Source organism: Gorilla gorilla, chromosome 7 (genome assembly GCF_029281585.2).
Source record: "Gorilla gorilla gorilla isolate KB3781 chromosome 7, NHGRI_mGorGor1-v2.1_pri, whole genome shotgun sequence".
NCBI classification, from domain to species: domain Eukaryota; kingdom Metazoa; phylum Chordata; class Mammalia; order Primates; family Hominidae; genus Gorilla; species Gorilla gorilla.
In genome coordinates this window covers 97,208,835-97,223,080 of record NC_073231.2, presented here as the reverse complement: position 1 = coordinate 97,223,080, position 14,246 = coordinate 97,208,835, and the positions used below count along the sequence as shown (strand labels likewise).

The following is a 14,246-nucleotide window of genomic DNA, read 5'->3' as shown; positions in this document are numbered from 1 at the left end:
CTAGTTCCACAATACCATTCTTATGTGAGAGCCAAAAACGTAAAAAAAAACAGCCACGGTACCCCCTCCCACGCCTGCCTCAAATGTGGTAGCTTTCCACACCTCCCCCATTCAAACTTTACTTCTGTAACATGGTTTCTAGATTTAGGATTGTTGAGGTTATACTTCCAAGAAATTTTATATGCAATGATTCTCATGAAAAGTTAAATTAAAAAGTAGATAGTGAAAAAGCACTACCGTACCATGGGCAGCCAGTAAAGCAAAGGTCCTATTGCATAGATGACTATAAGGACGAAAATGCAAGATATTAGACAAGCCACCTGTAAAATACAAGACAGACAAAAAGGAAAAAGAAAGCCTTGAACTTTTTTATTATGTCAAAATTATGGGGTGGGGGGATAATTCTTAGTTTATCTTGATTAGAAGAAACGAAATGTTGACACATAACTGTTAAATTGCTTAGACTGTCATTATCTATATTTTGCAACTGAGGGAAGCCAAATGTGACAGCTGACAAACTGGTGCAATCAAATTAAGTCAGTGATGAGAGAAAAGCAATTTCACACAAAGAAACAGGACACCATCAACTTTTATCACACATCACAGTGATGGCTTTTTTGTTTAATAGTGAAAGTGACATTTCAATTAAAAGTTCTTTAGCCTGTTGTTGTTTAGCCTGACTCCCCTCCTTATTTTGTAGGAGGTTGTTTGGGCAATAACTGAATATGTGGCTTAGGATTTTTCTGTGCTGATAATTTCCACTGAAGCATTTACCTTGTTCTTTGCATTTCTTTGTTAGTAAAGGCTCAAGTTGTGAAGTAGTTATATGGGATATGGGAGTGATCTCCGGCTGTGGAACAGACTTAATTTTACTAAACCTGAAAAGCCATTAGTATCATGTTCTAACCAACCAGCCTGCTGACAAAAGGCAGTTCAATTCACCTGACTCCTATAGCCATGTTCCACTTGATGGACAACTTGATTTCACAGAAGCAAATGTTCAGGACCTAATAAAACATTTGGCCAAACTGCCTTCCTAACAAGAGAAAAGAAGGCTTTCACAGGCCATGAAGATGCCTAGAACATCATTATGGAGATATCAAAGGGAATTTTGACCTAGTAGAATGGCTTAAATTAAAAATAAATATATAAACAATCAATATCAAAGGCTGTCAAAAACTCAGCACAACTGGAATTCTCAGGCATTGCTGGTGGGAATACAATATGGTACAGCTACTCTGAAACAGTTTGGCAGTGTCTTATAAAGTTACACATACACTTACCTTATGACTCAGGACTGGCTAAGAGAAATGAAACATATGTCCACGTGAAACCTAAATATATATTTATAGAACCTTTATTCATAAATGCCAAAATCATAAATAACTAAAATATCAACCAATTGGTGAATAAAGTGTGGTACATCCATACATTAAAATACAACTCAGCAATTTAAAAAAATGGATGAAATTCAAAATCATTAAACTAATGAAAGAACCTAAACACAAAAGGCTACATACTATAAGATTTCATATATATGACTTTCTGAAAAAAAGATAAATTATAGGATGTTAGAGGCTGGAGGTGGAGGCAAAGAATTGACTACAAAAGAGTATGAGAAAACTTTTTAGGGTGATAGAAATATTCTATATCTTGATTTTACTTGTTATACAATAATTTTTTTTTCAAAAAAAGTGAACCGTATACCTTAAAAGAATAAATTTTACTATATCTAAATTATACCTCCATAAACCTTACTTTTAATTAAAAAAAAAAAAAGAAACCTGGGAAGAGATCTCTAACAATTGCTTACATGCATATGTCCACACCCACAACACTTGTCCTAACCTGGTACTATTAAAAGGTGTGCGTATATGGGAAGAAGGAGAGTGGAGTGGCAGTAGCTATAATTATTCTGCTAAGCAAGCAGTCATTCAAGGCCTTTCCCTGTTGGCAGAGGCTGAGGGAGTCTGTTCTCCCTTCCACAGTTTGTGTAACTCATCACAAACACTCGTCAGCATACAAAGGGGAAAAACAATTCTTACTTGGGAATTAAATCAGTAGGGGAACTAATGATTGCCCATAAAAAAAGTTATAATACACCAAATTGTCACTACCCTGATCATGTAGGAGTAATTGGTGATTTTACATAAGAATTTTTAAACAATAAAATATGATGCCTGACATTCTACTATACTGCAACGAGGTAGGTGTCAGAGTGCAGCTCACAGGATCCAGTCAGGGAGCTCAGTCAGTGATTCAGTAATTCCATGTTTACATGAAAAGAAAAAATTACCAACAGCTAAGGTTTATTTTAAGACAAAAGACAATGGCATGTACCCTTTTTGTGGGACTCTTCATTCATATCTTTACAATGTACCTGACACCAAAACCCTAAATCTTAGGAGCTGGAATGAACTTTGTACACATGCAGTTGCAATTACTTGGAAGGATCTGAGACACAGAGAGGCAAAGTGACTATGCCAAGGTCATAGAGCTAGGGAGTTAGAAAGCATGAAGGTAATATAAAATATGTCCTGAATTGGGATCCAAAAACGCCAAATATATTTTAAGGTTCCCAAATTTATTATAGTACACTAAAGCTGTTATAGAAATTACAACCTAACTAAATAATTCTATTTAAAAACAGTAGATCACAACTACATTTGGGCTTTTCTCTAAATAATATTTAATTTATCTTTTATTTACATGGTGCTTTGTATGTTCATCAACAACAATTGAACTACAATTTCAGTCTTGTAGTCAAAATAAGTCAAGAGTTAAACGGATCTTATTTGGTAAAGGGTGACAATCTATGGGTGAAAAAGACTATTTGTTTACCTTAAATGGTAAGTCATGTAATGAAATAGACCATAAGCAAATGGGTTATGTTAGCTCCCTTAATGCACTTGCCTTATCATTGTTGATGCCCTTGGTCAAAAGATAAGTTCATCTAATCAGACAAGAAACTCTTAAGCTCTGTCCAGTGTATATACTCCCCAGTCATGGAAATTAATAATATTATAGTGTCTGCCCTCAAAGCTCTCAAAATACTGGTATTCATTCTCTTCATAAAGAAGAAGTCAGGACACTGAAATTTGGATTCGTAAAAAATCTTTGAGATTATGCAATGAAAGCCATCATTCCATAATTGGCCAACTCAGTAAATTCAAAAGAGCTCAAATTAAGATCAAATATTTGCAGTGTATAAAATAGAATTCTCTAATTTCAGGATTCTATAATAACCCACTTAAGCTATATTTCAAATATCATCTACTTTCTTCGTATATTTTACTTTGCATATGAGGTAATATTTTCTTGCCTTTCTCTGACCTACCTTGAGAAAAATTTGAAAAACAAGTTAAAACCAGAACAAAAGAGATGAGCTTGTTCCTTTTTTAATCTCAGAAAAAAAAACAAAACTAGCTCCTTCTTAATAAGTTTCAGGTTGGCTTCTATTGCAATTAGTAAAGCATTCACACAATTACCCACTGGGCAAACACTGGCTAGGATTTTACTCTTTAACTCCTTCTTTCCACATCATACTAACTAAATGACCAAATATATTTTTGCTTCAAAATCATAACTACTGATATTTAAGAGTTAATTCTGCATAAAAGATAATGAAATAATCTATATTTTATTCTTGTTATGTTCTCAAACAATTATTTTATATGCTCTATGTTAGTTACAAAGATGACCATGCATGCATTTTTATTATCCATACCTAGATATTTCGTTGGGAGTAGAGGGAGAAACCAGTCATTTACTTCCTAAGTAGTTGTCAAAGAAGGCATAAGTAGTTCTCGAACTCACTGCATGTGTGCAGTCTTGTGGAAAGTAGTGAAATGGCAAAAGAGATGGGAAAGGGCAGAAAGAAAAAAAGAGAGAGATGACATTAGATAACTAAAGCTTGATTAAGAAGGTTTTAAAGGAGATGAAAGCAATTAGCCAAATTTTGAAAGAATAAAGGAATACAGTTTGGCAAATTAGAATGCGGAGACAATCTCAGTGTTGCAGAAAAACATGCCAGCTGTTGTTTTCAGTTGTGGCTGAGCTGCCTGTGCAGCAGACGCTGTCTCTCATCCCTCCTGGTTATACCTCCCGAGCTCCCTGCAGAGCACCAGCGGCTCTCCTCTGTTGGAAGTGAAGAGAAGCATGCAGGGAAGAAAGCCAGGGGACACTGAGCTCCCTCCCATACTTACTGTTCTTTACAGGGAAGGAGAAAAGGAAGAAATGTAATTTTTTTGTGCTATTTGTCTAAGCTGTGCCACAAATTTCTTATTCCCCTAAAGGCCTTTCTTAGATATGCATGCTTTGGGTGTCACATCTAAAGGGGGTCACTGTAAAAAGGGTTTCTTCATATGGAAGATAGAAATGAGTCTGATGACCATGGCACTTGGTGTTAAATGATCAGTAACTCTTGTTGTTCCAATCCAAACATTTGGTTTCATTTTCTAAAGTACTGAAAGTCTTTACCATCAACTCACTTCTATATAAAATTGTCCCAAATTCACTGTCGAAACAGCCTCATATGGCTCTTGAGGACTTGAAATTTGGCTAGTTCATATTAAGGTATGCTGAAATCTAAAATACCAGATTTTGAAGCCTTGTACCAAGAAGAAAATAATGTTAAAATATCATTAATAACTTTTAAATTATTAACTTTGAAATATTAACATTAAAATGATAATATTTTGACTCCATTAGGGAAATTAAAATATAAAATTAAAATTATCAATTTCTTCTACTTCTAAAAATGTGGCTATTGGAAAATTTAAATTATCTGTGTAGCTCATATTATGTTTCTGTTCAATAGTGCTTCTCTGAAGTGCATGATCCTAAGCCTGGTTTTAAATGGGATTTTCTGTAAATGTGCAACATTAAGCAGTAATTAAAAAAAACTGTCCAGCCTGACCAGTCTCTTCTAACGTCAGCAAAACTGGTAGCTTTCTTTTATAGTTATTGGAAGCTCTCATTTCTCATTCATTCTTTTCTGTAGTAGTTACCTAACACCTACCACATGCCAGGTCCTGGGCTAGCCACTGAGGATACACTGAACCAAACCAGACAAGGTTTTGTGTTCTCCAGTAGCTTTAAGTCAAGGACAGAAGGGCAACATCAATCATATAATCAAAATAATGAACATTTAATGTCAAATAGCACTAAGGACACTGACAAAGAGGAACATGACAGACCCAGAAGTGGCAGTGAGACACAAAGGATGGGAGGAATTCACATAGAGAGGAAGGGAAAGGCAGCCTCAAAGACAAAGGGAACAGACACTGGAACCCACAAGGGCTGGAGAAGGACTAGGTCTGAGAATGAGGTGGAGAACAGGCCAAGTGGAGGCTGTGCCAGGACGCACTCAGCGCCTGGTAGACAGCAGAAATGTCTGAATTCTAAGACCCATGCAAAGCCTTTTAAGGACTTTAAGCAAAAATAACATGACCACATTTGCATTTTGTAAAGATAACTTTCCACAGAAATACCATTTCTGCAGAAATACCAGAAATGTTTCTGAATAAAAGTCAGTTGGTAAATTCATTAACAAGTGTAAGATGATTATCACTGATCCTTTGATTGGTTGTCATTAGCCTAAAAAATGAAGATTGTTTATCATCTACGTCAATTTATGGGATATAAATTTAGTCCCTAAGAGAATCAGAGCCATTTAAGGGGTTGTTTTGTGAAGTCATGTCACATAAAAAGTTGCTTTCACAAATAACCTATTTAGAACAAAACTTTTAAGGCTTGACTTACATAGTGCTTCCTCGGAACCATGTCAGTTATCAGTTTTACCCACATAAACTTAACACTTGCAATGTTAAAGGTCTGAAATGACTACCATGGGAAAGCATCCTCAATTTGAGTATGCACAGTAAATTAGATTCTTTCCCTGTGCAATTTAATGGGAGTTGTTGAAAAGATTAGTGACCATCTCAACAAGCAAAGGAGCATGAAAATATTCTGCCCCTGAGCTTTGTTTTCCTGGAATAGCATTTTGACAGATTTCTTTCATTTCTTTCGGAGGCTGATGAATAGAATACCATGCAGAAAAAAAATTCCTACTAAATAAAAAGTCCTTAGAAACATTCTGTTGTTCTAGCCATTCAAATGTGTGGCCTCCAGAACAGAGAAGAGAAGGGGCGCTGCTTTATCCCAACCATATTAATCAAACATCTGTACACCCAACTCAAGTGAAAAAAAATCCCAAATTTAAAATAAGTATAATCTTTCTCAAATTATTATCTTTCAGACACTCGATATTAAAGGTTACAAAGATGAATCAGATAGACTGATTATTACTAAAATAGCAATTAGAAAAGCAGGGAAATGCCTAAGGAAACCCCAGTTATGGAACACATTGAAACTGGAAACACTTCGAAGATTCTATTTCAACCTTTTCTGCCCATGTGATAAGTGAGTATGTTAACTTGCTCAAGATCCTGCCGCACAGTGGGCAACTTGGACTAGAAAACTGTCTCATTGCATCTTGACCATACCAGGATGTTTTAATATTAAATGTTAAAAAAAGGTTCTAAACATATTTAATTATTTTCTAAATAACAATAGTAATAATAAAATCAATGATCATTGTTAACATTTTAAGGACATTTAGTGCTCAAGCATTGTGCTAAATAAGCATTATTAACTCCTTTAGTTGTTGTAATAATTCTACTTTAATAGGCAAGTCTACTTATGCCAGAGAGGTCAAGTTACTTGTGCAAAGTCACTTCACTAGTGGTGAAGCCAGGGTACAAGCCCAGGCTCTGGAGCCCAACGCCGAACCACTCACTATGTTTATTGAGCCTGACAATGAAGAGAGAAACCTAATACATTCACTCTGGTAAGAAACCAGGAAGAAAGTATTATAGAATCCAGCTGGCACAATATCTCACACCTGTAATCCCAACACTGGGAGTCAGAGGTTGGAGGATTTCTCAAAGCCAGGAGTTCAAAATAAGCCTGGTCAACAAAGCAAGACCCTTATCTGTACTAAAATTTGAAAAAAAAAAAAAAAAATAGCAAGGTGCGGTGGTGCACGCCTGTTATTCCAGCTACTCTGGATACTGAGGTGAAAGGATACTTCAGACCACAAGTTTGAGGCTACAGTGAGCCACAGTGGTGCCACTGCACTCCAGCCTGGGCAACAGAGCAAGACTCTGCCAAAAAAAAAAAAAAAAAGAAAAAAAAACTGCTATAGGATCCTAGGATTTTACAGATATAAGAGTCATCAGAGTAGGGAATAATATTTAAGTTCACTGCATATTAAACCTTCAAATTTAGATCACAAAGATTTGAGAGTATAGTTTGCAAAAATGTTTACGCCACTACAGAAGATGACCCTACACTTGAAAATCCAAGCTGTGTAAAAATCTGTCAGATTACTTGTGTCATATAAACCAAGGTCGGAGGAGGATTTTACTTCTTAGCTGATGAGCTGTGGCAATTATTTGTCAAATTACAATACATTCAGAATTGGTTACTGCTTCCTTTCATGTACTCTATGATACATTGATATGAACTTGATTAGTTAGTTTTATGTTAAATTTTAATATCTGTTGATCACTTTCCCACAAGGTCAACAACCACATACTTTTCAAACTTAATTATTCTACAACCTAAAATAGTATTTAATAAGGAAGACTCCCAATGAATGTTTGAGTTAGCCCAAATAGTGTTTTAAAAGTTCTCATTTGATTCCTATCTTAAACATAAATTGTTTTAATAATGGTTAGCTGTTAATGTTAATTTTTTATACTAAGATGCACATGATTTTTCTTGTGTATCCAAGTTTTGAAGTAAATCTATCTGGGTTCCAATCCCAGCTCTGCCATTTACTACCTCTATGACCTGGGTAAGTTACTTTAACCTTCTTTCCCTCAACTTTCTCATGTAGAAACTGAGGATAATAATTACACCTCCTTCTTAAGGTTGCCTAGATCATCAAAGGTTTAGTTTTTCATAGGATTAAACAAGTTCATTTATAACAAAAGTATGACAGCCAATGCCTGGCACACAACTCAATATCTTTTCCACCACTACCACCATCATCATCAATAGCAACATCTTCATCACTATGATTGTCATCATCAACATCGTCATCATCATCATCATCTTACCAGTACCCAGAAGAATGCCTGGTATATCACAGGCCCTCAATACATGTCAAATTGATTTGAGTTCCTAAAAAATATAATTGTTTAACTTAAAATATGTGCAGATATCTTATTATTCATTTATATACTTGTACATATCTATGGATAGAACTTTCAGTATCAAAGATTGATTTCTTTTTCATATAATCGATTTTATTTATTTAAAGGAAGTTAACAAAAGTTTATTTTGTTTATTTAAATAAACAAACAAAAGTTTGTTTATTTAAAGGAAGTTAACAAAAATGGGAAAATCTAAATGTTGACCATTTAGATTAGAAAGAAAGAGAGAGGCACCACTAGAGAGAGCTTTGGCCTCAAAGGTTGCTAACCATAAAGCTTCAATTTGTACAGAATTTTTTAGTTTCCTTGTTGAATCCTTAGCTTTCATAAGTGTCATTTATGGGAAAGAGATGAGAGAGAGAAGGAGTTTCTTAAAACAACTTAGAAAAAAAATTAAATAAGTGAAAATAGTTTCAGGGCTTTAAAGAGAAGCTAGCTCTTCCCACTCTCCTAGAATGGGAGTGAAGGCCCAGCAGTGCTTTGTCCCTGCGGAACAATTCCGTTACCTGTGTCTTTGCTCCTGTGCTGTACAGGCCAGCCGTCCTTCCCATGGCAGCAGCACTTGGTATGCAGAAGAAAAATGAAGAAACTATATTGCTGAGGCCATGGGCCAATAATTCCTGCAAGATTCATGACAGAATATATAATATCTTAATCACAATAGACTTTTAGAGACCACAGGTACAATTTGTCACATAATGAGGCTTTTTTGTATTCAGATTTTGTTCTCCCCACCAGTTGGGATTTAACAATTACAATACAAATAGCTAACATTTATTGGGTGCTTACAATGAGCAAGAAGTTGTTCTCAAGCACTTTACTCATTTAATCCTCAGAACAACCTTATAGGGAAATACTATTTTTTTTTAATGCTCTCTGTCATCAATTTTTCCTCCATCTTTAGGTCACCTCAGTCAGGTTTTTCTTCTCATCACTGCACAAATGACCTTCACAACGCTAAACCAATGATTCATTCTTGGCTTCCCTTGCCTAAAAGAGGCATTTGGCATAGTTGCTCATTTCTTCCTCCCTAAAGTCTCCTTCACTTGGCTTCTAGGATGTCCCTGATTTCCTCCTACCTCCCTGGCCATCACATTTTAATGCCTTTTGTGGTTCTTTCCCATCTAACCAATTGCAAATATTGGAGGACTGCTTCTCTTCTCTATCTACATATAAGCTACTCAAATACACATTGACAACTCTAAAATTTTTATCTGCAACTTGGACCATTCTTCTGAATGTCAGACTGTATACCCAATCTGCTACTCAGTATCTCACTTTGGATGGCTAACAGATATCTCCAACTTCCTAAATTGGGCTACAGCTTTCTACCACCCAACCTGGTTCTCCCATGTTCTTCCCTATTTGAAGTTCCAATTGCTTAGATTGAAAGCTTTAGGGTTATTCTTGATTTTTCTGCTCCTTCTTTTCCCAAATGGCACCCATATCCAATCCAGAATCCATATACTTCCATCTCATCCATCACTACATCATGGTCCAAGTCATCAAATCTCACTTGGATTATTGCAAATTCCCCTTAACAGTATTTTTGCGTCTGCTGTTGCTAGTAAGCACAACAAATATCCCTGCCCCATAGAGCTGTGGTGGTGGAAAGCAAATGCTGGCAATAAACAAGATAAATACAGAAAGCAAAACAGAGGAAAGCATGGGCAAATCCTGAGTTTAAGATTTTAGATTACCAAAGAAGGCCTCCCTGAGAAAGGAGCATTTGATAAAGAAGCTGGCTGAGCACAGTGGCTCATGCCTGCAATCCTAGCACTTTGGGAGGCAGAGGTGGGGGATCTCTTGAAGCCGGGAGTTTGAGACCAGCCTGAGCAACACAGCAAGACCCCCATGTTTAAAAAATGAAAAAAAAAAGTAGCCAGGCATGGTGGTGCATGCCTGAAGTCTCAGCTACTGGCGAGGCTAAGGCGGGAGGATGGTTTGAGCCCAGGAGGTTGAGGCCACAGTGAGCCATGATCATGCCACTCACTCCAGCCTGGCCAACAGAGTGAGGTTTGTCTCTAGAAAACAAAAATTAAAATAAATAAATAAATAAATGGAGGAGCTAAGCAGGTATTGGAGAGAACAGAATTTCCAGAAAAGGGAACAGCAAGTACAAATATCCATAGCCAGAAGCATGACTAATGGGTTCAAGAAGAAGCAAGGTGGTGGTGTTAGCACAGAATATAAAAGGGTATGAGACCAAAGAGGAAAAGGGTATTAGCAGGTTATGTAGAGCTTTTTAAGCCATGAGAGAGGCTCTTACTCTGAGTGTGACCAGAAGCAACTGGGAAGTTTCAAGTAAAAGAAAGACATGGTCTGCATTGCTCACAATTGTATCACTTGTACCTAGACCAGTGCCTGCTACGTATTAGGGTTCAACATATATCCGTGGAATGAATAAATCTACTTTTGTGAAGATGAGAAAATTGGTGCACAGAGTAGATTAAGGTCACATAGTGTGAGAATGAGATTTACACACAGGTAGTTCGATATTCATAAACCATGGCACTGCAACTTCTCTGCAGACCAGCACAGCTCTGTCGGACCATGACAGGACTTGAAACAGGACATATGCAAAAGTATTTTCAGAAATATGATCAGTATAATCTACATCCCTTGGTATTCCAGGAATAGACCCTCACATTCTTTAGTTTTTTTACTAAGAGTAATACTAATGTTATTTGTACCTAGAAATCCATAATTATTAAACATTAGCATGCAATAATAAATCTGTTTGGATTCTCTCCTAAAAACAAATCAAAAAGAACATCATGATGCCTTTTATTTTAACCAAAATAAAAAGCACTGTGAACCATCAATGTCAGGTTTTTAGCTTCCTATGAATGATTTCGATATTTTTATTTTGTTTTGTTCAACCCACTCTTGCTATACAGTTAGGAAAGTTTTATTTTTCATAAGTTCAACATTTTTAGGATCTGAGAGTGCACGGTGCAATGATACAACTGGAGTGGAGAGGGACTGGGAGCACACTCCACCTGGTTGTCATCAATTGAATATTTGAATTTTTTGGCAGATCCTTGAGCAAGAGCCAGTGAGGCCACATAGCCTACAAGTGCCACTCCGAAAGCTTCAGTGATCACCGCAGAGAGGATGTTCATCGGGGGAGCTCTAGGTGAGGGAATTCTGTGGAAAGAAGGACCATATTGAAGTCATCAAACTTCATGTAATTTCTGTAACAACTTGCAATGAATTTAACTGTGGCAATGACTCTGAAGTTTACATAGACTAAGTGAAATACCCATGAGAAAACCAAGCAGCCTTGCCCTTAGAAGCCCTTCGTTTTCAACATTATTTAGCAGAAAAGCAAAATTACAAGGAACACCACAAGGACAGCTCCATGCATTTAACTGGCATTTACGCCCAGAGAATTCAGATTACACCACAGAAACTCTGACTCGACAGAAATTTCCTGTATCAGAACAAAAGCAAATCTGGAGCATTCTTTCATTCGAACCTTTCCAAATATTTATTTGGCTGGTGTTGAAGACTATATTTCCTCCTTTGAATACTACAGTGCTGTATGCAAACACTGGTTTACTGTGAGCTACAATTCTTGAGTTAATCCCTAAATTTGCCATTGAGTTCGTTATCTTAATTATGTTTTTAACTCAATCCTTTCACAGTACACTTAACTGTGCCTTACATCCATTAAGAAAAATATGTATAAAGGCTCCATCTAACTAACCCTCTGCTTCAAAATATAGGACGATAGTTGTTTTTCCATTTCAAAGAACTGTTCAAAATATTTCTCTCAAATAATACCCAGCCCTTGTCTAATTGTCTTTTGAAAACCACTTGAGCCAAAGTGTCATTATTTATTCATCCCTGATGATTCTTTGGGAGACTTACCCAAAAAATAAATAAATAAATAAATCCCTCAGGCAGTAGAAGAAAACAGGAAGAGAATTCATGTTGATTTTTAAAACCCAGTATGTAAGTAGAATGCTTGGCCCTTTCATAATAGCTATTTTATTTAATTCTCCCAACAACCTCCAAACCAAGCATCATTATACCCACTGTATAGAGGAGAAAACATTTTGAGAAAGGTTAGGTAATTTATCTAACATCACAAGGTGAATGGCAGAGCTGGAATGCAATCTCAGCTCCACTTCTGTTCAAAGCCATGTTCTTGTTATAATTCCTTTAGCGGATGGGTCTGGAAAGGTCACTCAAAATAAAGGAGAATTAGAGGTGATAGAGGAGTGGCGTGACTTTTTTTTTTTAACCCACCTCCTTAAGTTTACCATTAAGACAAATTGATTTGTATCATTACAGGTTATTATGCTATACAAAACCATTTCAAAGTAAAAGAGCTTTGTTTCATGAAGACTGAGTGAGCCTAATTACTAATAACAACAAATTGGCATAAAAGGAATAATAAGCTGACTTTCAAAGGTAGAAAAGCAGGAATCTTTGAGAAAATTCAATTTGATTCATATAATCAGCATCAGCCTATATCTATATGTGCTAAAGATAGGATTTTTAACATTCCCTTTTTAATTCCTGAGAATTTTTCTACTGTTTCTCCATTTTCATGTAATTAGAAACAAAAATTTGGGATTGGAAGATAAAAATTTATAGGATTCAACAATTGTAACTTTGCCCCAAATTTATAATTATCAGTGTACATGTAATGCAGCCCATTCAAAGTGAATAACCCATAAGACACTGTCCTCCTTCCCTCATATATTTTTATTTTCTTTCAGCCCATATATGGTACGACCTTTTGCTCATTTTAGGGTGAACATCTCTTTTGTTAAACTCCTTCTTAGTGGCCAGAGGAAGGCTATAGGCCAGCTAGGGAACAATGCCTTCTTCTCCACTTCCACTCTCTCATTATTATATACTACCCAGGCCTAGGGTTTGCTATTTCAGATTATGCTTGTCTACTTTTACTATGATTTAAGTGAAATGAAAATAGTCATAGAATATGTGTGGTGGGGAAGAGATAGGGCTGACTAAATCCCAGATCATAACTCTCATTTGCAAAGTCAATGCCCTCTATTTTGTTAATAATATATTTGCAAATATTTCCCAAAGCTTTTACCTGAAGCAATGCTGCATAAAGCAATTATCAACATCCTTAGTAAGAGGTGAAGTCTAGGAAGTTACTCTTTCTCTACACATGAAGTGTGTATTTCTATCATTTTGTAATAGAAATTGATCAGAATTAAGAAATGAAATATCCATACCCACTCACTCCCTGTCCCTTTCTCCATCAAAAATAAACAAACAAACAAATAATATGTTTTTAAAAAGGACTACATTACCCTTGTGGAATATGACCAACTACTTCTAATCCATATGTGTTTTCCATATTGGTGCAATAACAAGCAAATGATGCAGCAATAATCTGTGTGGTTCCATTTGAAAAAAGAAAAAATATATACATTACTGACCTCTCAAACACCTTAAAACAATTTTTAAAAGTAAACATTGTTCTCATGTCCCATAAACATCAAGAATAATCTAGTGGTTGCACAGACTTTCAAAAATAAATAAAATATTAAAAGTCAAAAAGTCCCTCAGTTTTGAGAGCACTGACAGTCTCCAAATTAGATGACATCCCAATCATATGGCTTTTCTAATATCCTACCGTGGTCAACCCAATTATGTCCAATTTTGAAGGGGAAAAACTACGGGATACAGGAGTGTGTGTGTGTGCATGAAGACAGCACGATCCAACCTAAATACTTGCCTCCCATGATACGAAGGGATGCTTCGTAAGACAGCACATTTTCTCTCCATGAGAGCAGCCTTTCAAGAGTTTGAGATATTGCATCGACATTCCTAATCCATGTTAGTAATCAATGATGATTTACAGTCTCCTTGAATATTTTCAGATTTTTAGCTTTTACTATTTCTTGTAGTGAAACATGCTGCTTCACAGCCTGCTGGGCTCAATGCTTTTAAAATGACCCCTATGGAGTTTCAGATACCCTATCCTTCTGTTGCTGACATATGCTAAGCAAGGTTACATGTTCCCTGCCTATACCT

General features: G+C 36.1%; 1 protein-coding gene across 2 annotated transcripts in view; it reads right to left on the bottom strand.

The window, feature by feature from the left end:
• SLC26A7 (solute carrier family 26 member 7) overlaps window positions 1-14,246 on the bottom strand; it is a 155,750-nt gene that overhangs the window by 54,485 nt on the left and 87,019 nt on the right. For both annotated transcript variants that reach the window (XM_055348696.2, XM_019032931.4), the window contains exons 7-10: window positions 13,520-13,602; window positions 11,225-11,372; window positions 8,729-8,842; window positions 243-320 (exon numbers count right to left, since the gene is read on the bottom strand). In XM_055348696.2, the coding sequence (XP_055204671.2) occupies window positions 243-320; window positions 8,729-8,842; window positions 11,225-11,372; window positions 13,520-13,602 (423 nt within the window). The remainder of the gene's footprint in view (window positions 1-242; window positions 321-8,728; window positions 8,843-11,224; window positions 11,373-13,519; window positions 13,603-14,246) is intronic.